Source organism: Oxyura jamaicensis, chromosome 20 (assembly GCF_011077185.1).
Source record: "Oxyura jamaicensis isolate SHBP4307 breed ruddy duck chromosome 20, BPBGC_Ojam_1.0, whole genome shotgun sequence".
In the NCBI taxonomy this organism is placed as follows: Eukaryota; Metazoa; Chordata; class Aves; order Anseriformes; family Anatidae; genus Oxyura; species Oxyura jamaicensis.
Genome location: NC_048912.1, coordinates 12,601,359 through 12,628,631, shown reverse-complemented (window position 1 = coordinate 12,628,631; position 27,273 = coordinate 12,601,359). Strand labels below are relative to the sequence as shown.

General features: G+C 43.7%; 2 protein-coding genes across 3 annotated transcripts; both read left to right on the top strand.

Moving 5' to 3' along the window:
- On the top strand, positions 1–22,847 carry CABLES2 (Cdk5 and Abl enzyme substrate 2). 2 transcript variants are annotated; one of them, XM_035344072.1, is made up of 10 exons: positions 1–536; positions 13,622–13,693; positions 13,875–13,967; positions 14,707–14,784; positions 16,207–16,315; positions 16,985–17,150; positions 17,894–17,997; positions 18,393–18,499; positions 19,757–19,961; positions 20,409–22,847. In XM_035344072.1, exons 1-10 carry the CDS (start codon positions 16–18, stop codon positions 20,547–20,549), a joined length of 1,596 nt encoding a protein of 531 aa, XP_035199963.1. In that variant the 5' UTR covers positions 1–15; the 3' UTR covers positions 20,550–22,847. The 2 variants fall into 2 exon arrangements, with proteins under 2 accessions (XP_035199963.1, XP_035199964.1); XM_035344073.1 differs by lacking the exon at positions 13,622–13,693.
- An 802-nt stretch (positions 22,848–23,649) lies between these two features.
- On the top strand, positions 23,650–27,001 carry RPS21 (ribosomal protein S21). The gene is made up of 6 exons (XM_035344220.1): positions 23,650–23,723; positions 23,920–23,984; positions 24,807–24,870; positions 25,996–26,067; positions 26,713–26,768; positions 26,941–27,001. Exons 2-6 carry the CDS (start codon positions 23,935–23,937, stop codon positions 26,948–26,950), a joined length of 252 nt encoding a protein of 83 aa, XP_035200111.1. The 5' UTR covers positions 23,650–23,723; positions 23,920–23,934; the 3' UTR covers positions 26,951–27,001.
- The last annotated feature ends 272 nt before the right edge of the window (positions 27,002–27,273 follow it).

Sequence of the window (27,273 nt, the reverse complement as noted above, 5' to 3'; positions counted from 1 at the left end):
CGGCTCATTCGGAGAATGGCCGCGGCTACGGCGTGCGGCTCCCCGGCGCCCCGGCCGCGCAGACGGGGCGACTCGCGGCGGCGGCAGGCCGCCCTCTTCTTCCTCACCAACATCTCCCTGGACGGCCGCCCGCCCTGCCCGGCCGCCGAGAAGCAGCCTTCCCTTCCTCCTCTTCCTCCCCCCCCTCCTCCTCCTCCTCCTCTGCCCTCCGGGGAAGGGGAGGAAGAGGAGGACGAGGAGGAGGAGGCGGCGGCGGCGGAGCCGGCCGGAGCCCCGCCGCGCTCTCTGGCCCCGCAGCGGGCTCTCCCCGGGCTCTCGCTTCTGCCCGGTTCTTCCCCGGTTGCTGCGGGGAAGGGGGAAGCGGAGCAGCCCCGGGGGGGCGGCTTCTTGCCGCTGCCGCAGGGCGCCCCGCTCTGCCCACTGCCGCCCGCCCCCCCGGGGCTGCCGGGCTCCGCCAAACCGGGGGGCCCCGGGCTGCTGAGCCCCGCACCGGGCGCTGCGGGAGGCGGCTTGGCGCTGGAGGTGCAGCGGCAGAGGTGAGTGAGGGGCCGGGGCTGGGCTCCTCCCCGCCGGCCCGCCCCCCCCACACACCCCTCCCGGCCCTATAACCCTTCTCCCCCCCCCCCCAAAGCTTCCCACCCGTTCGCACAGCCGCCCGGTCCCGCGGGGCGTGGGAAGCCCTGGGAAGAGCCGTACTTTCCCAGGGCCCGCAGCCCCCGGGGGGGTGCGGAGCGAGCGTGGGAAAGCGGCGCCCCCGGGGGGAGCGGGCGTGGGAAACGGGGCTGTAGCCTCCTGTCCGAACCCCCCCCCCCGCACCTGCCCGGGGGGGGGTGCTAGCATGGACCCCCCCCCCCAGCCGCTGGAGCCTCTGCAATCGCCCTGGAAGCACCGTCCAGCCCTGCTGCCCCCCCGGGGGCGAGGTGGCCGGCTGGGTGGCCAGAGCATCCTTGCATCCTTGTGCCAGAGGCTCCCCTTGTTAGGAGCAGGGGCTGCGACTCTCCTGCTCCAGAGTACCCAGGCAGTTGTGGTAGTCCTGCTGGGGGTGCTGGGGGGCTTGCTTGGCTCCCCAGGGGTCTGCTTGCGTGGGCGGCCAAACTGGTAGCGGTGTCTGGTGAGTGGGGGGGATTTGGAGAATATTTCTCCAGCATAGTCTGGCTGGAGGTCTGCTGCAGCAGGAACCCTTCCTCATGCTTTTCCCGGGCCTGGTTTTTGAATTTTGCAGTCTCCAGATGAAGCTGGCCAAGGCATTGCTAGGTAGGACTTACTAATATGACCATTGCTGATGTGCCTTCTTTTAATCCCCACTGCCTGTTTGTGCAGTAACTCTACAAGCAATGCTAAGCATTGCTTGTACTCTGGGAACTTTCAAAGCTGACTTTAGAGGAGGATATTCTGGCCCTCAGTGCAGAATTACCATTGTATTTGCAGGGGACATCTATCAGCCTGTAAGTATTAGTTTTCTAATCTTCTGAAAGGTAGGCTTCTGCTCCGGTCTTGGGGATTTGAGCTCCAAAAGAAGTCTTTTTTTCAGGCCACTTCTTTCATAAACAGCCTTGTAAAGTGAGCTGGCCCTCTGGGGCTGCAGATAAGCAAAACAATATCAAAGACATCTAAGTCTCAGCAGTCTTTATAGTGGCTTCCAGAGCTTTGTTAGTAGGTTGAAGTAGAGATGTTGTCTGTGCTTCAAAGCCGGGGAGCTTTGCTAATGCAGGTGATCGGTGCCACCTTTCTGTGCATGTCTGCTAACAGATGGGTCCTGCTGGTCCTCAGGATGGAGGATGAGTGAATTCAAGGAAAGCCCTGTGAGTAACGGTGTGGGGGTCCTCCTGCATGTGTTCCCTCCCAGTTTTACTTTCTTGAACTATTTGTAGCACTTACTGCTTTTCTCCCTATAAAAGATGGGACCTTTCTTTCCTTAGATCTTGAGAAAACTGCGGCTGGGCCTGCTACTTCCATGTCCTGTGAGCACAGATGATGCTGTTGTGTACCGCTTGTTGAGCAGTGAAGCCTGAAGTTACGGTGTCACTGTGACACAGCTCCTTCCTAGTGCTCCTGCTCTATGCCCTCGGTGCTGTGCTGCTCATTTTCCTGATGTAATGTTGTAGATAAGGCTTTTGACGGAGGGTTCAGTATCAGAAGCTTTGCAAGTATGGTGATGTCTCTGTGAGACATTTGGCGTGCCTGTGCATGGGCTTACTGAGTTTAGGACCGCTGGAGTTGTGTAAATTATTCCTTCCTTCCCTTTCTCTTTTCAGTACCAATTCAATAAGACACTAAGAAAATACTCTTAAATATGTGTTCCTTGGATCTTTTCTTGTTTTATGTCCTTCCTCCTCTTCCTTTGGCATCTAATTTTGAGATGTTACGTTCTGCTATAGTATTCTAATCAATCTAACAGAAAAGATTAAATCAGAAATAAGAGGTTGAAGGAAGTGCAAGGAGGGTGATTGGGAGAATAAAAGAGCTTTTGTATGAGTAATGACAAAACAGACTGATTCCTCAGCTTGGAAAAGAGATGTTTGAAAGGGTATATGGCATCGCATTAATCACTTTATCTACTTCTTATGAGGGTGACTTGGAGTGATAGTTCATCTATTTCTCTGTCCTTAAAGAGTGGATAGCGAACATTGCTAAAACCATTGAGCTGAAAATCCACAACTCTACACAGATATATTTATATGTATATTTTGACAACGGGATGGTTTTGCACTGTCTCTGGAATGCATTAAGCCCAACGTATCTATTTCTAGTGGTGTTGGGCACAGGAGTGGCAGAGACAGACCATTCTGTTGGAATTACGTCTTTACCTGCGATGCCAAGGCTTTCAGGGTGAGGGACACCAACGCTTCTTTTTTTTTCTGGGTGGTTCTTTGACTTGTGTTGAGACAGAGGAGCCCTGTTCTCCATGGAACAGCAAATACACAATGAGTGATTCAGGGACTTCCTTCTGGAGGTTGTCCTGCTTCCCCTTCTGTGTTTGGCATACTACAAATGAGAGTTCAGAAATCAACAAGCAAATGTGTCTTTCCTCTTACGGGGACTCTGAGATCTGGGTGGTGTTTTGCTGCTTCCTAGGTAGGCGAACTGTTTGCATCATGCATACAGAGGTATGAAGCCACCAGAGGAAAAAGGGCGGGGGGGAATCTGCACTGCTGCTCAGGACGTCTCATCTCTGGTGCCCACGGGAGGCAGCTGCTGTCCTCAGCATCCTTTTTTGGTCACTCTTAACAGGCTGCTTTGGTCTGCCATGAGTGGAGCCTCCCTTAAACGCACCAGGAGCAGGGCAGGGGGGTCTCCCAGACTTGATCATCTGTTTGAGGTGACCAGTGCTGTGAGTCCTGTGCCATCATCGGCGATTTCATAGCACTGGGGCCTGCCCAGATCCATAGAGGTCATCTTCTTTTTGCAGAGTGTTATTGCAAAACTCGATGTTGTCTGATGTGAAGCTGCAGGCAGCTGATGTGGCCGGGCAGCGTGGCTCAGGGCCAGCTGCCGCTACACCTCTGCTACAGCCAGCACTGATTGCTAGCAGCAGGCAGGATCTTTGGTACAGTCCATGGAACAAGAAACCTGCTTAGTTGACATAACGTGGAGTTCCTCGGAGTCACTTAGTAGCTGTCAGGTTCTTTGGGATGGAAACTTCCAGGGATGAGCAGGGTGTGTGCTAACAGCCCTCCCTTGGAGGCACAGTTTAATCTGAATGCTTTGTTTCATTGTGCTGCTGGCTGAGCATGAAGAACTTAATGACTTTAACCTTCCACGTTTGTTTTCCTAGGGTATCTCCTGTTAATAGGATCTTAAATTACAAATCTGTGTTGTGCCGGCTTTGTTACTCCGCTTGTTCTCCTCCCTCCCTTTCCATCTTACCCCGGTCGTTCAGAGAACAAGCTTAACAGAAAGCAGCGGACGGACAGAGGCAGCAAATAGTGAACAAACTGGTATTCACAGTTTTTTAATGAATTTCTGCAGCTGGGTCTGAAACTGGCAGAGCTTTCTGGGGAAACACAGACAGCAAAGAGCCCTGAAAATAGCCAGGTTATGAAAGCATGAAATGAGGAATGGGAACAACAGCCCTGAATGTCAACGCTTGTTGTGTACTTTCAGTACAGTGTGTTGTAGAACACCTGGTTTTGCCATATATTTGCTGCATTTTGCTAGGCCTAAGAACAAATTCAGAGACTAAATTATTTGCAACCATTGCTTTAATGCCCTTGATGACTAGTGGTAAGGCAGCTGAACTGAATGCTGGTGGGTGCTGATAAATCAGAAATAATTGGGCTGATTCAGAATTCTTTTAGGGTGGGAGTCTAAACTAGTTGGTAAGAGCAGTGCTTTAGACCAGCTCTGTATTTAAGGGTTAATTGGGTACTGTATTGCTAACGTAGGTGTGATCAAATCAGTTCCTTGCGTGGAATGGCAGAAATGCTTGGTCAGGCTTTCATGCTTATGATGGCTAACATATTGTTTTATACTATTGGCAGCCTAGCAGCTGTTTTCACTTTGAGAAGCATTTATTTAAAAAGAAACCCTCTGCTAAGATACGTCTTGTGGAGATGGGTGAAATAATGCTTAAAGGTCCAAGTTTTAATTTCTAAGCCTTTTTAGGAACAACCTGAGCGTGCACAGTGCTTTTCAGGAAGCAACTGTATCTGTCAGAGGCTGCAAGCTTTGACCTTTGAGACATGAACAGTAGGCTGTTGTGTGCTGCTGGGGGCTGAAAATGAACATATCCTACGTCTGAACTTTATTTAAAACTCGGCTGAAATGTTAAGGCTGCAGTCCGCTGCTTGGCAAACGGTTTGCTTCAGCAACCTTCTCGCATACTTGCACCTGCAGGTGAATCACAAGTGTCCAGTATTAAATGGCTTACAATTTATAGCTACCTGCATTATTTATCTGGTGTTCCCAGCCAGGTATGTTCATCCAAGTCAGAAGAAGCACGTTGTATGCCCAGCAGGAAACTTGGAGATCTGATCCTTGTATCCTGCACGCCTCTGGGAAGGCTTCTAGGTCAAAAGAGAGGCTCTCAACACTAAGGTTACTTAACCCCTTCATTTAGAGGGGTCCGAGGGCTTTTAAAGTGACTTTGCTCTCCAGTCAGAGGAGTCTGTGTAGGGAATTAACTGTACTCGCAGCTCATGGGGCCCGTGGGTGGGTTGTGTGGCTTTGCAAGGCCAGCATGTGAGCGTCCTGACAGCTGTGGCTCCACATACGTGGCCTTGCTTCTTCAAGCTGATGTCAGAAAATGCTACCCAATGAATCTGAATGGCTTAACTCCAAGGAGGAGGTGGTGGGGTGCTGCTCCAGGCCTCCAGCAAGTCCTGCAGGCGTGTGCTGACCGGAGCCTCCTTGTCCTGGGGCTGCTCTGCTGTGGGCTTCAGTGCCCTGCCGACGACTAAGGTAGTACCACAGCAGTCATGGCTCTTTCCTAGCATCTTACTTGCAAGGTTATTTACTTTACAAGGCTTTCCCCAAGTCAGGAAAAAAATAAGTTTTGTTAGACCAGCATTTTCAAATGTAGCTTGACTCAAGTCTGCAGGATCTCACTGTACTGGCTTAAAACAGTTTCTTTAGTTCATGGACAGCTATCTCAGCTTATCTGCGGATGATGAAGCTTCTTTGTCAGGGCTCAGAGACTGAGCCAGCGCAGAAGTTATTAGCTGGGGTGCTTGCTGTTTGCAGGCTGCCATAAACTGGGCTTTTTGTTTCAGAAGAGAAACAAATGGAGGGAGGGAAAGCAACTCTCACAAAATTCTTTTTTATTATTATTATTTTTCTGTCTTATGTACTGTTTTACTTGTATGAAGTCTTGAAGACTTAGCTTCAGGTCACCCGTGTTCCTCCTTATTTCATCTGTCACCTTTTCCATCAAGACACTTTTGAGCCTCCTTTTGAAGATTGTTCTGAGTTCTTCTTGCTCTGCAGTTTAAAACTAAAAGTGCATAATCTGACGTGCATGCAAGTATAATGAAATTTGGGTTCTGTAATGAGAGTGAGGTATTGTTGGTAAAGCAGATGACTGCGGGTGGGTGGTGCTCAGCTACAGACAGTCTCGCTAGCTCTTCAGATGAAGAGCTCTAACACTTGTAACCTTTGGTTTATAGCTATTGTTTGTATAATCTACTGTAAATTATTATATTCTAACCTCTGAAGATGGTGTTAAATAAAGGGCCTTTAGAGTCTTATAAGGGCGAGTGAAGCAGAAGAGTTTCACAAGTACAGGGTCTTTAAAACTAAAATCTCGCTGTCTCCTCATGCTGCGAGCTGGGCAGCCCCTCCTGCAGGAGCTCTGAACACCTCTGCTGTGTGCAGCGACCTTCTCTGGGGGAGTGCTTCTCTTGGTCTGCGCTCACTGGCACGGCAGTAAGGAGCTCGGCCTGCCCCGCAGACCTGCCTTGATTTGCTTGAAATAAGCACAGATTTGCACTTGCTCTGTTGTGGTCGTTGCAATGTTACCATAAAAAATTGCCTTGGTGAGGCTGCAACCTCTGGATTGTAGGTTAGTGGGGATGACAGATGTGGTGGTGGGGAGAACCAAGCTCCCATTAAAGCACTCGAAGAACTCTAAAATTTCTTTCACTTGGTTTCTTCCTGTCACCTGTTTGGAATTTTCTTCTTCCCAGTAAAAGCTCTTTTTTTTTTTTTTTTTTGGTAACTTGGGAGTTTTATTGTGCTGAAGGCTTTTGTTTTAATGAGGCACAAGAAATGATATCATCATCTCAGGGAAGTGCATGAGTGTTTCTAGCATAATGTCCTCGGTGTTGCAAAAGACACGCGGTGCGTTTCACTTGCCTGTTGATCAGCGTTTGTGTTTAGTGAACAGAGCACCGAGGAAACCAGGTTGCTGAGCAAGCCCTGGTAGGAACACCTGCAGAAACTGGTACAGACTTGGAGAATAGTCACTGTTTGCGTCCTGGCAGCACATCCAGTTTGCTTTGTGAGAAGCAGCTGGGAGTTTAGGAGCAGGCTTCAGAATTACTTGACAAGAAGCGGGCTCTAGGCACAGCAGACCTTACATCTGGCTTGGTGGCTCTATTGCAACAGATGGCTTTCATAACAGTTACTGGAAGGCATTATTTTCTCCTTGGGTTGTCTAAACACTCTTAGCACCAGAACAATGTGATGTATGAAATGCAATGAATACAAAGCTCGTTTCCTTGTAGCGTTAGGTCTTAATCATATGTGGTTGTGAATCAGCAATGAAGTAGTAGCCACTGTGACAAGTATCTACAGTAATTTATTTCCTTGTTAGCATTTAAAACCATCCAGGCTGAGTAAACTTTCCATTTACTCTGCCTCCACCTTCATTCAAGCTACAGTTTATTTCTGTCCCTTCTCATTTGTCCTGTGTACTGTGTGGCGTTTTCTTTTCCTTGCATGTGGTGTTACTGTTCTTAGAGCAATTAAGCTTTTTCTCTTGGCTGTTCTGGACCAGCAGGAAAGCCCTGGTGCTGCTTCAGTTTCACAAACCTTGAATACGAACACAAGGGTGAAGGAGCTGGGCCTCCTCTTTAACCCCAAGGTCTGGCACAGAGACCTGCTCTGTAGCATGAAAGTACTCCCATGTTCATGTGGCTAATCAGTTAGGATTTATTCCTTAAAAGGAAGATTATTGGAGAAACGTCTTAGACTAGACCCCCCTGTGAGACTTGTATTTATTCTCTGGCAGTGTGACGCTTTAAATAAATGTCAGAATGAACTCCTGGGACCGTGGCTTGCAATCCACACTGCACGTCTGTGCTTCCAGTAGCGTTGCCATAAAACAGTAGATAGCTGACCTTGTAAAGGAGTGATTAGCTGTACACTTGCTGTCATTCATGCAGGGCGTCCTCTCCTTTGCTGCTGCCTCATTGCATGTCAGATCTGAAATCATCTACCTGCAGAAATTGCCTGCTCAGTACTGGGCATTCATGGCATAGATTCTTCATTAAAATCATGTCTTTTCCCAGATGCATGGTAGTGATGGTGGTTTGTGCTTTAGTATAAATGTGGTGTCTGACTTCTCTTGACTTTAATTACTGAAACCTTGTAGCTCCCGGTGAGCTGTACTCAACCTGCTTTCCTACTTCAATCAGGAGACTGATTAATATAAGCACTGATGGCAGTAAGGCACGGGGTGTGAGAATAGGGAGTCTCATATTCATACACTCTGGAATGCAAGCTTGGAAACAGTAAATGTTGCCTGGGCATAGGTAACAGCAGTTGACAAAAATTAAGCTAAAAAACTGGAACCAGTTTCTTTAATCCCTTGGTGGCGGTATTTTTACCTAGTCAAACTGAAACACAGTTCATACCAGGTTGTTGGCTCTCCCGTAAGGAAGGAAAAACTACACACTTTAATTCTTTAAAGTATGTCTTGACAAAACAAATCTGACAGGTGTGTCTTCCTATTATAAACAAGATTTGGGATCTGGATTTCTTGAGCAAATTACCTTTGACAGTTGTTACTAAGCCAGTGCCTCCACAAACCAATAAATGATTTTTGTCTTTGTTATATTAAACTCAGTCTCTTGACAGCTGTGATTATACTGAGGCACGTAGAAGACCTTACAAAGGGCCATCAATATTTAAATAACTTTCAAGTGAAAAATAAGAAACCAAATTCTATTAGCCCCCTAATTTTACACTGTAATTAAAAATCCTTGACCTGGTCCATTCAATTCATCTATTAGCAGTGTGTATCGCTAAAGAGCAGCGCTAGCTGCTAATTTTAGCAGAGTGCCTGTGGATGCATGTGCATACATGTGTGCAAGCATCGTGGCATCCTTCCCTCCGGCAGAGGGATGTGACTGCATCTGAAACAAGCCTGCAGTGCCTGTCCATTTTGCTACAGGAGGCCTCAAGTCATCTTGCTGCCTGGCTTTTGCAGTGTCTTCAAGCACTCGTGTCCCAGGGCTTAGCCTCCTGTCCTCTTCTGCATTTTGATTTTTGTTGCTGCATAGGTGAAGTGAAAATCAGATGTAAGGACAGCTGTCCCACAGCAAACTTGCGTACCAGAACCGCACACAAAAAGTGTTTTCCACAGAGCCAGTAAACTAACATGGTCTTGGTTAATTCAACACCATTGCTCTCATGGTGTTACAGGATGGAAGGAGCCCAGATATTTTGGAGCAAAAATTTAGGTTGGGTGCAACCTCTACTTTTGTCTTCCTTTTCTTCGGATCATCTGGCTTGCTTCCTACTTCTTTTTACAGTAGAGAGAGAATGGCTGGTTTAGTGGTCAGAAATGGAAATTTGTTCTAACTCAGCAAAAATGAGCAGCATATGATCTTTTGATTGTCTTGTTCAGTGAAACCACTGTTGAGATTATTAAACTCACCCATAAAAGTGTGACAAGAGAAGAAGCTACTGGAAATGCTGCCCATATACTGAGGAAGGATGATACGAGCAACTTAACACTCAACTTAGATATTGCTCTCCTTTCTCTGTGATCACTTGAGCATCTTAAAAGACAGCCTGCAGGGCAGCGAGGCATCCCCTAGGTCGGAGGCAATCCACTTCCACTCTTCTGCACCCCTGCAAGCATCACCAGCAATACATTAATTACTTTAATGGCCTTCTGCAAATGTTTACAGGAAGGTACTACATTTTAAGTGAAAAATGTGCAGAGGCTGAAATCGTGGTGTCAGACAGGAGTGCAGGCTTTCTCCTCTCCTGCTTGACCCTGCCCTAGGAGTGATCGTGATAAGAGGTCAGGCAGAAGACAGACTCCAGATGCCGTGTGGCTCGGAGATGCCATTATGGGTAAAAACAGCTGAATGCTGATCAGACAGACCCTCTCTGGCTGTAGGGTTGGCTCAGCCTGTGAGGTGGGAGGTTAATCAGGACAAGGGAATTCCAGTCAGATTTTAGCAACTTCTGACTTCTCCTTAGGGAGGAAGGAGAGCTGTCGGTCAGTCCACCTGCTGTGGCAGAAATACGGGGACCAGCAGGGCTGAACAGGGGCGCTTCAAAAGGGCCATATGACAGCTGCACTTCTTGCATTTTACAGGGTATCTGTTTAAGAGTGGCTGTCTTAGGTATCTCCAACTACAGCAACACCCTCATACTTTCCTCTTGTTCTTTTGGATGTCTGTGCGGCCTAGCCTGTGGGTAGGGAAGTGGAAATACTCTGGCAGGCCATCTGAAAGGTCACTGGTCTTTAATCTGAAGCTGTGACTTAAACAGATTTTTCCTTTCAATTTGCAAGACAGGACATTTAGGGATTACCGGTGCTATACATAGACTGCTCTTAGCTGTGTCCTGTCCTGCTGGGAACACTTAAGAGCTGAGTAAACCCCTGGTCAGGAGTCCCATGTGCTGCTTCTCCATTGTTGTCTCCCTCTGTGAGTTTCTCTGGCACTCGGTAAGATGCTGGCAGGGCCAGAGGAGCCCTGAAGCCCTCAGAAGTGGGGTTCATTTAGTGGGAAGTCCACCAGAAAGGATAAATTTGTGGGCTGGCTGCTGCTTAAGTTGTTGTTTTTTATCTGATCATGAGGTGTTTTTCATGTCCATGTTTGGCTCACCACAGATTGAGCAGTGCTGTTGGACTGTGCGTGCCTGTGTGTGTGTGGAGATAACAAACCCAGGCTTAATCCAGAATCCCTCTGCTCGATAGTCCCTTATCTCTGGGCACATGCTGCGTGTTGAAGCCCTGGGTGGGTCCTGTTTTATTGGCTCTTAAAATAGTGGGGGAAGCACCCAAAAAGTGAATTCTTGACCAAGGCTCCACTGGCAAGCAAACAAACCCTCTGTAGCTTGTCAAGGAAATAGCTGGTATGAGCTAACAGATGGGTTGGGGCTTTCTTTTAGGATCCTCTTGACATTACAGCCTGCTCCATAGAACTCATTAAAATTTTAACATGGGATGATTCGATTTCTAATTATCAAGTAGCATGTCAGTGAGAGTGTGTGTAAGGTAACTGACAGCGCGTGTATAGATTTTGGTATGCTGCTTTTGTATTTAGGTCGCGTTTGGCAACAGATGCTCTGTGTAAATGACTTCAAATCCTTTGAACTCCTGTGGATCAGAGCACAAGCAAGAGGTGTTATCCTAGATGAATCTGCTTAGCCCAGGGGACATGACTACTTTTTTCATCAGGCAAGAGCCAGAGGCTCCTGAAGTGTTCCTATGCTGCCTGGTGTTGAGGTGTAAATTACTGCATGAGAAGAGCACCAAAACTAACACGAACAGTTTGCAGACTGGGTGTGTGCAACTCAAGAAGTCTTGATAGTCTCCAGCATACTCCAAGGATGCTCTGATAAAGAAGCTTTGCTGATTAGTGCTACTGAGGATTCCAGCAAGTCTCTCGTTGTAAAATGTTTGAGCACACAACCTGTTTAGTGTGGTCTGGATTAGCGAGACCTCTTTGAGTATTCCCCATTTTGAGATTTGAAGAGAATATCTTGCCTAGCGTGTTGAATTTCTCCAAGGTGACAACAAATATTTTCTGTCCTCAAGTGAAGCTGAAGTGTAGCTAGCTAAAAATCAAGTTTCCTGTTGGCACAGTGGGGATGAGTCATTGTGGTTTTGAGCGAAGGGGCAGGATCTTCCTTTCACTGCAGCAGCTTTTTACTGAGGCTCTCACAGAGCAATGGGTTCAGGTGCTTTGTGCTCTTGTCCCTGTTGCTGAAGAAATGCAGCAGTGTTGGGAAGATTTAGGGTTCCTGATGGGTCTCTACCATAGCGGCCCAGCACTTTGGTGGTCACTCTGGCACCCTTACTGGCACCTCATGCTGGCATCCTTATACATTTTTTTTTTTTTTTTGTACCAATGCCTGTTGTCATTAGTTTTAGCTTTGCTTTTCCTTTGCTTACCATACAAGGCTTCTTTCTATCTGCAACCAGTCTGGTCTCCTTGAACTAGCCGGGAGGAAGTCTGGGGACATGGAGAACTGCAGTTTGTGCCAGGACCTTCAAGACTGGCCTCCACATTTCACAAAGGTTGTTTTTTTTTTTTTTTTTTTTAATTGCATATTAGAACCCAAAATAGGCTGGAGAGCTCCTGTGTATCTCTTCTGCAGCGACAAATTGGTGTGGTTTGATTTCTTACCCAGCTCAGCTGAAGGATAGAAGGCAAAGTCACCAGGATTAGAAGACTGTCAAGTTATTTCAAAATCCTGAAGTGCTGGGCTTCAAGACCAGCCTAGATCCTGAGTAGCTTTTCTTGATCTTTATCTTGAATCAACTGAAGCTATAAATCTTTGCTGTAAAAAGTCATCCGTAACTCTTAGCAATTAATAAATCCCATTTTGGCTGACCTCCTTGCCCCCTCTACTCCCCACCACCCAAGGTGCCATGTTTTTGTTTTACTGTTGCACATTAACTTCCAAGCACAAGAGTCTGGCCTTGGTCTGTCTGAGCAGTTCGGCTGCTCATGTGCACAAGAGCTCTGAAAACTCGTTTTGAAGACTTTGGAGCTTTCCAGTGGTCTACAGCTGCATAGCCTTGAGCACAGCTTCTCCACAGCAGCATGACTGCCATCTCCTGTGTTACGGGTCTGCAATTTCTAATAAACAACAATAATTTCTTTCTCAAAGTATTTGTTTTTCCAGAGGTGAAAATATGTGGAGTTCTAAGTCTGAGTTTTTTTTCCAAAAGTTGATCTTGTCAAAGCAGCATCCCATTACTTATATCTAGTAAGCTTCTTAGTTGGCTTCCATGCCAATATCATCCATCAGTTAGGTTATGATGATACTTTGGAAGAAAACCTGGGACTTGAATGCATATGGCTTGTACTAAAAGCACAGCGTGATGTATGCTTAAACAAAAGCAGAAAAAAATAGAATTTGATAGTTGTAGTGTCAGTATTTTGGTGATGGTGGCTGAATCTGAGTGCCTTGTTCCTATGGAAATTGCAGCCAGTTTCCAAATGTATTTGTAAATCTCTACTCACAGAGAGTAATTTGACTTCAGCAATCATAATGCATCTTACTTGGCAATGTCTTTTTCTTTTTTTTTTTTTTTTTCGCTTAAGTGTAATATCCTATTTCTGTTAAAGTAACTCATGAGATTCTTATTCTCCTTGTGTCTTCCATTCTGGCGTTTCAGATGGGCCCTGAATACTCTTAGCTTCCTCTGATAGCCCTCTCTTGTTTTCCTGAGAGATCTGTCAATTTTATTGGGCTAGTGTCATGGACTCTTGGTCTGCTGATGCCTGCTGCTGGAGAAGCACAGTGTTCAAAATCAGGAATACAAATGCAGATGCTCCATCATCATACAGATAGCTGTATATATACATGTTGGTAGATTGATATAAAATTACTTGCTCCCTTGCTTTGATGCACATAGGGAGCTTTTTGTGATACTTATTTAAAATCATGTAAGAAACATTGGGAAGCTTTTTAGGTGTTTAACTTAGAGGTAGGTGTTCTTTTGTGTTGAAGGTAGTGAGTGCTCTTGCTAATGAAGTCAGTATAAATGTGTACTCAAAGTGAAAGATTTTAAAGTTCCTAGAGGGGGTAACAAGTTCTTGGCCTTTTTAGGAACGTGAAACACCTTGGTAAGCACTCTTCTAACAACAAAACAAATCCAAAAAAAAGCTGCCATTTGTTCTAAGAGCTCATAGATCTGTTGCAGTTCATAAACTCCGAGGCCATGAACTAATATTGTTCACTCTTCATGGTGTTGTACGTTTTACAGAAGGCGTTTTATCTCCCAGCGCTGCTCTCTAGACTTTTTAGAAGACATAGTGGAATATGCCAGTGTACAAAGGTACTTTTTCCAAAAGCAGCATTAATCTTAACTCGTTGCATGCAGTCCTCTCCTCCCTCCACCCTCTTCCACGCCAATATCTGAGGTCCTGCATGCTAGTGCTGCCATCTGATCATAAAACGGGCATGACCCCTTTTTCCACAGCACTTAAGACTTTTTTTTTTCCTTTTTACAATTGCAGAACCAAGAATATATCTGGGTCTCCGAGGCACAAAAGTTTGAAGAAGATGCACTTCATCAAGAACATGAGGCAGTATGACACAAAAAACAGCAGGTAACTTCAGCTGTGCCCCTGGTACTTGTGTGTGCTCGTAAGTAAACTCCAGTTCAATGTGGTTAGCTCTTTAGTATGAGCAGGAATAATGCAGTGTCCTTGTGGTCTTGCTAATTTTAAACATACTTATATCGAGGGCAGTAGGTGCTGATATCTGCTACATCTGCTGCAATCTTCTGATGGTTTTGCCATTCTGATTTGAGGAGAAAGGGAGGAAGTTAATTCATTCTCTCCTAACACCATCCTTATCTCTAGCAAAGACAGGCCAGAGCTGAGGAGGATGTAAGGAGAATGGCTTGGTTTATTCAAATTCTTGGCTATTAGCTGCTGAGCAGAAGAGAAAGAATGGGTTGCATTTGTATTTATTATTGCTAGATGTGTGAGACCTAGGAGTGGTACCATCATCCATCTAAATATAAAAATAGTTGTAAAAACATACTAATTTTAAATAGATATCTCTATATAATTTTTATGACTGAGATCTGAGTTGTTCCCAGGATGATACTGGTTGCAGAGCTAGGGTGTGAGATAGAGCTTGGCTCTAAGGCCCTGCAGGGTCAGAAGGAAATCTCTGCTTTTGTGCTGCTTTCTGGAAACATGCAATCCGTATCAGTATATATGTAATTCATAAAGCAATTGAAGAGGAATGCAGTGTTCACAGTTTATTAAAAAAAAAAAAAAAGGTTTTGTAAATTCTGAATCTCGGTTCTTATCCTGATCCTTTCCCCTCTGCTTACAGGATAGTATTAATCTGTGCTAAACGAACCCTGTGTGTGGCTTTTTCGATCCTACCTTATGGGGAGAGTTTACGAATCAGGTGAGTCGTCATTAACTGTTTTGAAATCTCTGGTCTATTGTTTGCAAAAGATCTTTTTAAATGAGTATGGGTGGTATAGGTCTTCTGTTTGAAGCCAGTGAACATACTTGACTTACTGCTTATGTGTAAGGACAAGGACTTGCTATCAGTGCTGTAAATCAGTTGTTGCTGCAGTGTCTGTGCTCATTGAAACTTCTGGAGAAAATACTGGAAAAAGACAAACCTCTCTTAAGGTCTTTGTTCATGTTTCAAGCACTGCAGTCCTGTGAAATCCTCGAAACCAACTTTGAACACAATGTGGCTTGTTGCCATGTACATCAGACAAGGATGCTACGTTCTTTACTAGAAAGTCTTCAACCTTTAGTAGTTAAACTCTAAGTTTAAGAAACTCTTCCATTTTTCACCTATCCTAAGCCATGAATGTCACTATTTGTAGTCTAAGAAAAGCAGAAGCAGTTGAGCCTGATTGGTACCAATTGATTCTGCTTTTAATGTTTGAACTCCATTTTTATACAGAACTGTAAATATGATCAAATATGAGAACCAAAACCTGCTAACTGGACCTACCTGCAGCTTTGCTCAGTCTCTTATGAGACAGCTGATTCTGTGAAGGCCTGATCTACGAGTATACCATAGAAAATAGTCATTTTATTTTAATCCACTTCTGCCAAAACAATTGTCTTGCCACTTCTGTCCTGTATGTAACTTATGGAAGAAGGAAACGGATGTTTAGTGGTGGGAATTGTATTGTATTCAAATACACTTGCTATAAAAATAGTTGGTGGGAAAATGTTTTCTCATTTAATTGAAAAGCAGCAAGGTCACTGGAGTTATTTTAAAGCACTTCTGAGCACGGTGTTGTTCTGCTTGTGTGTAAGCTGGCGATGCAGTTCTTCAGCTGAAAGCTGCTTTTTTGCATTGGAATATAGGTGACGAAGCTGCGTGCTGCCATCACTGAAAGAGTTCTCCTTGCAGCCCTAATTCTTAGTATGAGCTTGTGTGCAAAGTGGTTGCGTGATTGCAATTGAAAGGCAAGTTTCTAATCCTGGAAAACTAGTAATGTAAATCACATTTACTCTTAAGTATTTGAGCGTTAGTGTATTACAAATGGTGTATAGCCTTATGCAGAAAGACCATACTTAAAAAGTGTGGGAGTGCCTTTGATAGGTATGTTGGTACAGATCTGATTTTTAAAATGAGATGAAATCTGATTCTTGAGTTAATGAACATCTCCACATTTTTGAGTATTTAAAAAATTAATACTTGCTTGGAGATGGGGCTGAGGGGTTGCCCTGTTTCTGCATAGTGGAACTCCGACCACGTGGTGTTGGCTGCAGGTAGAGGATCGGCCTGGCGTTTACCATAAAAGAAGCTGAGCTTGCGGTACGTTTTCCAATAGTACATTTTCTTGTCTCCATTTAGTGATCTAAAAATGGAAGGACAGAAGCAGCGACATCCTTCTGGGGGAGTTTCAGTCTCCACTGAGATGGTCCTTGGAATGGAAGGAGTAGAGCTAGGTGCTGATGGCAAGGTAAGGATTTTCTTTTTCTTTCTTGATCTCCATCAACAAACCAGTGACTGGCATGGGGATGATGGTGGGTCATCTGGCTCCTTTCACCGTTGTGACCATTTGATACCAGGAAAATTACTTAATTTTTGGATGGCACAGCACTGCACAAAATGAGAACTGTAGTTTTTTTGAAAGCAGTGGAAGTTTAGATGCTTAAAGTCTGAAATGTTTGACTTGTCATAATGCTGCTTCTGGAGAGGCCGTGAAAGTCCCTGGTGACTTCTGCCCTCGTTTCTGGAGAATTGTTTTGACTCTGGTATCTCAGGCAACATGTAAATGATACTCTAATCAAAACATTTTCTTCTGGTCAAAACAAAATATGGGTGAAACTTATACCTCTTCAGCTAAATATGTGTATTGCCAGAGTTTTATTGATGTGATTCTCTTTTTTTGTTATTGCCCCAAATTCTGTACAACGCTTTTATCCTGAAGTCCCAAAAGTATGGCATCCCTGTGTTCAACTTTCCCTTCCCTTCTGTCCCCCCCAGTTCCAAGGCCTTTACTCCCAAATAAAAAATCTGCAGATCTGAGTTATAAAATCCTCAGTGTCTGGAAATAAGCTTTCAATACTTCTTCCCATATAACTACAACACCTTTTTTTCCCATGTAACAACAACTTTTTTTTTGAAGGTTGTATCCTATGCAAAATTCCTGTACCCAACCAACGCCCTAGTTGTTCGCAAAGCTGACAGCCACGGCGCTGTTCCTTCATGTCGAGCTAGTGTTTCGCGGAGTCTTCCTGGATCAAGATACAAACCTGTGACAGCAAAAACGATTCCAGCAGGAACAGAGCTTGGTAAGGACAGCTTCTAGCACTCTCACCACTTGTGCACGCAGCAGAAAAGTATGAGAAAAGTTTATTTTTCTGAAACAATTGCAAGTGGTGAAGTGCATTACTGGGACACGTACTGGGTTTGGAAGGAGACTGGTTTTAGCACAGCCTAGCAAAGAATGCTTGTGAATGAAGTACAGAGGATGAGCCTTAGGACTGAGACTTGCATACATTCCTTACATCCTCTGTATACTTGGCCTAGTTTTTGCAATTCAAGGACTGCAAAGCATTTCCTTGGAAATGTGAAGTTTTATATTACTCAACGAGAAACACCTGGTGTGTGGGTACAGATGGTCCTCCTTGCCTTCTAGCACTGTAGCAATGCATAAACCAAGGTTTTGTGACAAGAATGCATTCTCTTTTGTCAAAGAGTAAACGTGACAATGCTGTTGTGTTCTAGATTTGAGTGTTAGCAAAAAATCAGTCCTCTGCAGTTGCTCTCTGTGCATGTTTCTGGAAGACAAATTGTTAGCTTGCACTGTTTAAAATGGCACATTGGGCATATGTCAGATGGAGCTGGTTCATTTTTAAATAAATCTAATACTGACTCGTTCATTTGTGGAATGAAAACAAGAGACTTGCTGCAGTTTGCCTGCCTAATGGGGTCTGCCAACACCTCTGTTTGCTGTTTGAACACTTTATTAAAGAGAAAGCAACTTAAAGCTCGTCTCTTGTGGCTCATTGTTGTGCTTTCCTCATTCCTTCAGGAAGTGAAGCTGGGGAAGCAGCAGAGTACGATCCAAATCTTCTGGATGACCCTCAGTGGCCCTGTGGAAAACACAAACGTGTTCTCATCTTTGCTTCTTACATGGTGAGCTGCCTAGCTGAACAGAGGAGTGAGCGAGCTCCTAGAAGATCCTCCTATAAAGAGCTTCCACAAGGAAGAAAAAATCCTCTAGGAAATAGTAGTTGTGGCTTTTTGAGAACAGATCAAGAAAAATACAAATAGTTTTGTGCTCTGTGCTTGTCAAGGACCAACTTGACATATCTCTGTCAATTATTTATTGTAACCATTTGCTTACTGGTTCATTATGAATTAAGATTTTATGTGGCTGAAATTCAACCGGAGGGATTACGTAAGCCTCTACAGAAATTTAAGAGTTAAAGAAAATGTTTTGCCTTTGCACTAAAGTGTCCTTGGAAACCTTGTTCTGCTGTCAGTACTGTTCACAAGAGAAATAATGCATTTTGTGTCATGTGTTTCAGACAACAGTCATAGAATATGTGAAGCCCTCAGACCTGAAGAAGGATATGAACGAAACCTTTAGAGAGAAGTTTCCTCATATCAAGCTGACACTGAGCAAAATTAGGAGGTAAGGAACAAGCAGTGAATAATGAGAACTTCTACGCTGCTGCAAGACTTACCTTCCACTTGTATGGAGCAAATACTAGATCTATTAATAGTATATATGATTAAATACTAATCTCCTATTGCCATTTGAGCTGACTGTAGGATGACAGACTCGTACAGGAATGTTTAGGATGCTGGAAAAGGGTAACAGTTGGCTTTCATAGGTCAGCCTAGATGGGTTTTGTTTCATCAACATTAATAGCCAATTAACAGTGAAGCAACATTAGCATTGAAACAAATACTTATAACCTGATTGTTTTGCTATTGTGCAGTCCCACTCTTAACCAGTTTGGACCTTCTGCATATTTTCACATTTCAATTCCAATATTTGCCTATGACTGTAGGCTCTAACAAGACTCTAGGATAAAGAAGGTTAGGTCTGTGGAGTCATGGTAAAGAAAAAAAGCACTTGATGAAGGCAGGACTATGCACAAGGAATTCCTCATCTTCCAGGAAACACATCTGAGTATTCACCAGTGAGATGCACTGTTGCACCTTCAGAGAGCAGTCAGGGCCTTCTGAAATAGCCAGCTTCAAACGCAGTACTGCTGAATCACCAGGGCTGTGCGCAGCTCCCAGCTGTGAGTGGAAGGTCTGCTCTTTCAGAATCTACATGTTCTGCCAATGTCCTGCATGCTTCATTTTGTAGCTGTTTAAATTGAGTGCTTGCAAAGAGATTGTCTGTAGGTGTAGTATGGATGATAACAATGAGAAAGCATCCAGCATAAAGTTTGCCTTTTTGCTGAAGTGAAAGGCCAGTAATTGTAAGAAGGGTGTAAACCAGCCTGCCTACCCCTCAGACCTGATTTTCCTTAGAGGTATGTGGTGGACAGGTCTCCATCTGCTTTGATGTGGCATTGTGTAGGCCAGCGTGGTTCAGTCTTATGATATGAATCATGAACAAGTTTGGGATCTTAGAAGGAGATGTACAGCAACAGCCTGTGTGTCAGTGAAACAGCTAAATCTATGTTGTTTATGGACACATAAGGAACTGTTCTTTCACAGTAGATGATGTCAGCCAGGTTATATCAGTTTATTCACCAGCTCCAGCTTGCAGCCAGCTGGGCTTCTCCAGCTGACGGCAATACCACTCATGGTTTTCTAAGTAAGAGCCTTGCCTGTATGCTCTTCTGAGTTCCCATGCTGAGGTGATTCTAGAGCATTTTGTAAAAGCTCTCACGTTTGAGAGGGTGGATTTTTTATTTTTTTCTCCTCTAAGTTTAAAGAGAGAAATGCGGAATCTGAGTGAAGAATGCAATCTGGAGCCAGTTACTGTGTCCATGGCTTACGTTTACTTCGAGAAGCTCGTTCTCCAAGGCAAACTTAACAAACAGAACCGCAAACTGTGCGCTGGTGCTTGCGTTCTGCTTGCAGCCAAGATCAGCAGTGATCTCAGGAAGCACGAAGTCAAACACCTTATAGATGTAAGTACTATGCAACTTGTTTCAGGTTTGGTCAAAACTTTGTTTCATGGAACAAGGTAAAAATGAAAAGCAAGATTTTTAGCAGCACATGCTTTCATTCAAGACCAGCTCTTTCAGTAGGTTTTCGTTCTCATCAGGGCTCTTCCTTTGTATACTTCTTCTTAATTCATTAAAAGTACCTGACTGATACAGTCTAATGTCCTATTGATCCTACAGTGAGGTTATTTTCACATTTAATGTTTGCCTGAGAAACAGTAACTGTTGTGTGGGTGTCACAGCTGAGCTGATAAGCTTGTTTACATTTTTGATCTGTGGCAATGCTTTTGAATCTCTGACTTAGCATAAAACAGGAATATGTGATGCAGACTTAATCTGATAGTGCATTGGTATCTTGTGGATAACTGATTCTGTTTTTTCCCCTCCCTCTCTTTTTCATTGCCGTCATAGAAATTAGAAGAGAGATTCAGATTCAACAGAAGAGATCTCATCGGTTTTGAATTCACCGTCCTTGTAGCTTTGGAACTGGCTCTCTATCTTCCTGAAAACCAAGTTTTACCTCATTACAGACGGCTCACACAACAGTCTTAACCAAAGCTACTTTCCAGCTGATAGCGTCACTGAACACGGTTGCTGAAGTTGCCACTGGCCTTCCTGTGCCACTGTGTGCATCCTGCTATGGCTACAGCTAGCTTTGAAGTCTGCGACGTGTGTGTGAACTGTCAAGGTGTGCGTTATGGACACATATGCCAAGACTGGGAGATGGTACGAGAAGAGTTGTTGAACTTTATTTTCTTTTGGACATTTGAAGCACAAATATTCACCAGTTAGCTGTTATGGCTGCTGATTATTCCTTATTTATCTTTTCAGTTTTACTAAAACTGTTCTTCCCTAGGAAGAATCCTACGGTATTGTTTCTTTTTTTTAAGCCTTTATTGTATTCCTTGAAACTAAAGGAAGCATCACTTCCATTCCAGTGCACCATAACGTTCAGATGTTTCTACAAATCTTTTTGCGTTTTTACATTAGTGAAACACATACTTTATTTTTTTTGAAGATGTGCCTAAAACCGGCTGGTCTGGTACCAGTACTTTTTAAGTTAGTTATGTTATTTAGTGGGAAATCCTGAATTTATATAGCCATTTATTCTTTACCTGCATTGGCCTTGCATATAAGGAAAACAGTTCCAGTATATCTGCACTAATGATACACGGGGCATCTATACTATCTATAGCTAGATTGAAATTACTGTTTCAATTTAGTTAACGATAGTATTTTAAGATTATATACTTTATTTAAAAAGTAAAGATTGATTCAAAATATGTCATGAAATACCACCTGTTGAACAAGGTAGCTGCAAAGTGATTGTCATCCTAATTCACTCTTAAATGGAAGATGAGTGCTTTTAACTAAGAACAACTTGCTGTAAAATGTATAATTTCTGGTTTTGATTTGTTTTGTAGTCTGAAATAAGCACCTTTTTAGTATGACTGTATTATATATGGTCTTAGTGCTCTGAGCAAGTACGTAAGTCAGTGGAGCTATTCCTGCCAAACTAAGCCAGTGAAACAAAGCATGCTCAGTATTTAAAATGCTACTTTTTTAACTCCGTTCTTCCAAGAATTGCGTCACTGTGATGGTCCTCAAAATTAGCATTTGTTGCACATCGGAACAGCCACTTAACGGCTGGTGCCAGGCAGCATTCTAATGCTTATGTCAGAAGTTAGATAACTTCTTTTACCATTGGCTATTCCTTCATTTATTTTTTAAAATATCCAGGTTGGAAATGAACTCTGATTATATGTGGAACCTTCTGTGATAATGGCTCTTGGTTTTATTTTCTGAAGCAATATTATGATACAAGTAACTGTCTATTTGCAAGAAACAAAACTGATGCTTGGCTGTTATGACTGAGAAATTTGTAATTTGACTCCTAAATGAAATACTAGACCTCATAAGGTTACCTGCTATCTAATATGTAAAGTAAATATGTAAATTGCTCTTCCTTGTATTAAATGTTGGTTTTAGGCAAAAACAAAGCTGAATCTTTGTTCTTCAGCTGTGTTTTGCCTGAAGCTAATTTGTCATCATTAGAGTTGCACCAAAACTATACTGGAGCCCTTTCTTCTTTAAGTAGGGCACAAAATGTATATTTTCATATAATAACTACAGTGACTATCAACTATTTTGTGACTGTGTTCAACTGTATGTAGCTTCAAGTTATTTGTGTAAACTTAATATGATTCTGACTTCTCTTTAACACAGAAGGACTTTCCAGTCTGTAAGTGAGATGGTAGGTGATAAGTTAAACAATAACCTTGCCAGTTATCTTCCAAAAGGTTTAGAAAAATGTCTACTAGTTCAGCTTTCTACTGAATATAACTGTCATTGCATGCACGAAATAGCAATGTACTAAACATCTAGAGTATAGAGAGCCTTGAAATTAGAAAAATGCGGTAAACACAACTGAAGTGGTCCACCACTTCCTATACTCGTGTGAGGGGAAGGAGCTAGAACTGAGCAAAGAAACTCCCCACAAGGTGTCTCCAGAAATAGTGAAACTTTATTTAGTGTGAATGAAGTCACAAAATGCCCTTCTTTGGGGACTTCCTTCTATTTAGTGTATAAAGTTTTCTGTGACATAACTTTCTCAGCCACCTAGAGAAAAATGTATTTATTTTTGGAACAGTTCAGTCTCTATTCAGTGGAAGTTTGTCTAGTTGCAGTGGGCGTTTGGGCTCGAGATCCCCTCCCAGAATGGAAGGTATGGTTTCACATGATAAATGGGAAAGCTTTGGGCTCTGGTTATTTAGTTTGCATTTTCTTCAGAAGAACAGCCTAGGGTAAGGAATACTGACTGCCAGAATGCTGTTTAAAGGTAACTCTAAATGTTGACTCAGGCCCACACAGCATTGCTGAGCTCGGAAGCTCAGGACACCACCAAGCAAACGCTGTCCTGGCGCTTCTCAAACGGGCAGGGGCAGTGTTTGAGCAGCACTGTAGGATGTGAGCCTCTGGCTGATGGCATCCAGCTGCTGGGCCTGCGACTTGTAAATTGGTACCTCGTCTGTGGTGCCTCTGCAGGAGCTGTCACTTCTGCAGGGTACATGAGCTGTGTGTGTTAATTTTTCTGTAGCTAGCAGTCCTGTTCAATTCTGCCTGTGTGGTAATATTTATCTTCTTACCTAAAAGCTGCCACCATGTGGCAAAGGACTATTCCTACATTACCAATTCATAAACTGAGAGGGGGACCCTCACAAAGCATGTTCAGCGGCGTTTCTTCTCCCTAAAGAGCTCCTGTCGCTTCAGAGGGAAGCAGTAAGTGCCCCGTGAAGATGACAAGAGCGAGATGTTCCTGTCTGCTCCTGCCTCTGTTACGGTTTCTGTCCTAGAGCGTTATTTAAGTTCCTCAGTTGTCACCCCTTCCCTTTTTCACCCGTGCCCTTGTGACCCCCCGATGCTGTGAAATAAACCCGGTTTTATACGTGTTTTGTAACCAAACGCCCTGTGTCGAGTGCTGCTTGGGCTTGGGGGGGGGGGACAACGGGGCTGAGGGGCCTTCCCCAGCCCCTCACGGCTGGAGGGGGGGCGCCAAGGAACCGTCAGGCGGCAGCGCGCTGATGACTTCACGCCGCCCCCATGAGTAGTGACGTCACTCCAAAACACTGCTGACGTCACCGCACCCTCCGGAAGCCCTGCCTTCCCTCCCGACGCCTTTCCGCTTCCGCCGGGCCGCCTCTTCCTTTCTGCCGCACCGCGCGCGAGGTATGGCGGCGGCGGCGGGGCGCGGGCGGCGGCCGGAGGGCCCGGGGGGCGGCCCGGGGACGGGGACCGGGAACCGGGGGGCCTGGAGGGGCTGGGCGGCGTGCCAAGGGAGGGCTCCGGGAGGGCCGGGCTGGGAGCGCTGCGTCCCCTCTGGGCCTCGTGGGGCCGGGCCTGAGCCGCGCCTCGCTTCCCGTAGGTGTGAGCGGGCGAGATGCAGAACGACGCCGGGGAGTTCGTGGACCTCTACGTGCCTCGCAAGTGGTGAGTGCCGCCCTGCGGGACCGGCAGCTCCGAACAGCAAGGGGCTTGGCTCCATAAAGCTTCAGCCCCCCCCCAAGTTCGGTGAAAAATATTAGTTTTTATTAATTTTTCTGTTTAAATGCTTTGCGTGAGTATGAGAAAAGTCGATCTAGAGAGAGCTCTCAGCATCTCGAGGTGCAGCCCGCCGGTCTCGGGATGTGGCGGCTCATCTGTGGCTGCTTTCAGGAGAAAATGGGTGTATTTGTGCTGTGCTAGCATTTCTGAGCTACACGCTCCTGTAGTGAACTTGTTACAGGATTGCTTGTTGTCCTGATAGTGCATCTTAGGTCCTCTTTTTAAGATTGGAGAAAATGGGGTTTTGTAAAATTCAATAAAATGATAATAGATGGTTTGTTTTCTAGTGATTTTTTATGTTAAGTGACCTGAATCTCTTCTGAGAGCTCTGATGGCTCCCAGTGAAAAAAGACACAGAGAATACAGTATGAATTCCATTGATTGCTGGGGGTTTTGCACATTAGAAAGGGACAACTTGATATTCTGCATTTTGAAGGTCAGTGCTTAATTGTGCACTAACTAGTAATGAATTGGGTTCATAAAGGTTAAATCAAATGGATAGCTGGCTACTTAGCATGACTACACAGTGAAAGTTTCCGTTAAATGTTCTTAAAACTTGATTTTGACTTTCTGAGCAATGAACCTTAATCTTTTAACGTCTGAACTTGCACAGCTTTAATTTTCATGTAGGTTTGATTTTAATATTCTTTGTTTGCTGTCACTGTCCATTTCCTTTTGTTGAAATATATCTTGTTATTTATTCCTTAGCTCTGCTAGCAACCGAATAATCGGTGCCAAGGATCATGCTTCTATTCAGATAAACATTTCTGAGGTAAGTTTTTTAACAGAAGCAACAAATAAAAGAGCAATGCATTTCAGTTTTCATAGAACTTAGGAAATGTAGAAGCGTGGGATGAATCTCCAAATAATTCACTAGGAGTCATGCAAGTGTAGAACTAGAAAGCTTTCGTACACATAAGGATATTAGCATGTCACCCATGGTTATTTTTCAACCTGTGGGAAAATAATTCTCTATAGGCAGTTATATAAAGCTCTGAAACCAGTCTGTCCCAGTGCTTAACTGAGTAAATAACAGTTCCCAAGGATAGACATTTAGAGTTAAAAATTAGGGGATTCCTTTTCCTGAAGGAAGTGGAAAATAAGTGCTCAGTTCTGGAAGATCAGTACCTTCTCTACCTTCACCTGTCTGTAAGGCAGCGCCTGTCCAGATACATCCAGTTTCAACTTTTTATTCTCATTCATCTGTGCTCTTTACAGTTTGTACCAAGTTTCGGAAAGGTGCGGTTTGCTGGGCAGAACTCTTTCTGTTCTGTTTTGCTTGACTAAAACACCATTTTCCATGTTTTGCATGAAGTATTTCTGTTAACACTGAAATGAGCTCTCTGTTAACTGAAATGAGATAGCTTACGTGTTTTGTGTGCTGCATTACCATTTCTTTAACTTGGTTCTGAGGTTCTTAAATGCTTAGAATGAGTTGTGTCCCTTGACTTGGACATTTTTCTACCTGTGTAACAACACTGCCCCCTTCCATCCCCGACCTCCAAATTCCATTATACTGACTTAAACATAGAAAAAATAATAACAAAGGCAGTAACGTACACAGATAAGGTTTTAATTGAACTGTTCCATTTCTGTAGAATGCCATTGTTGTCTTTTTTTTTGAGCTACCATTTTGTATTGCATTTTTGTAATGCTGTCTGATCCATTCGATGCTGTACCTGCATTACGTAGCAAACAATAAATCTGCTCTGAAAAGGTTCTCTCTGTATACTAGCTGAACTATTTGCTTTGAGTTTTTGAAGTTCGCAGTAAAAATATCTGCAAAATTTAACAAGTTATATTTATCTTCAAGGGTTTGGCAAGAATGAGGCGAGAGCATAAAAATTTGCGAGAATTCTGTAAGAATCTGTATGGAGTAATTTGCTTGTATTTACAGGTTGACAAGGTAACAGGGAGAGTCAACGGCCAGTTCAAGACATACGCCATTTGTGGAGCAATCCGTAGGATGGTAAGCGTTTTCTTGAGCTCAAAAACGATCATGATTCCCTTTATATTGATTAGTAATATTTCAGGTTTATGTTTGGCCCTGGAAATACCTGGAAATGTGCCTTCTGCACATTCTGGAGTAGAGCTTTCATTGGGATAATAACAGTGTGAAGACATGAACTAATTCACTTGCAAGAATGAGTTTCTTCTGTTTTTTCTTCAGTTTATTGGTTTGGAGAACTGTTTGTTTGTTATTGTTGTTATTTTAAAAAAATCACTAGAAGATGCAAGTGCATTTTTTTCTTTTAAAAAAGCACTAGGCAACTGATATCTGACTTTGTTTATAATTATTAGAGATTACACTATCATAACTAAAATTTGTTAAGCAGGACGTGAAGCTTCCTGGGGTACATTTACTCAGAAGTACGTCTTTTTTTAACACAAGTCTCTGTTTTGTCAAGTTCTATTTCTTATTCTGAAGAATGGCAAAGGATTTAACAGCTTGTTTTAAAAATGCTAGCCTGTGTATGTAAAACACAGTGATCTGTCAAAAAAAAAAAAATAAGTTTGTATTTCACTGCCAGCATGAAATGCTGCTGCTACCTCTCTCTTTCTCATGTGTGATAGCAATTACGTGCTCACTTCAGAATTATCCTTTTTATTAAAGGGGGAATCAGATGACTCCATTCTGCGTCTGGCAAAAAATGATGGAATTGTTTCCAAGTAAGTATGTTTACTTTATCCGCAATAAGTTTTGCAGAGGTAATTCAGTACCCAAATTCAACTTTTAGGTTAAAATCTATACGCTGTATTTACAGGATGTTTACACAGTTGGCCAAATAATTACTTGAACTGTTAAATAGTTTCTAACGTTATTTCTTTCATTTTCTTCTAGGAACTTCTAACAGAAGAAACTGGTATGGAACATTTGATATAAAATAAACAGTTCAAATGTATATTGTGTTGTGTCTTTTGTTCAATTCATAAACACCAGTGGAGTTGTTACAGTTTTTCTTAAAAGAATGTGTAAATGTGGGCCTAAGAAGGATGTGTATTATACAGATTCTGACAGAGAATTTGTATGGCACATCACCTTGTAGAGCAGTGACAGAGTTTCAAATCAAGAATTTCCAGTTCGCTCCTCTGTCCACTATAATCTGTATTTCCAGCTGTAATAGGTTTTGCAATCGTAGCTCATCTCCTCTTTTAATCTGTAATGGAACTATTT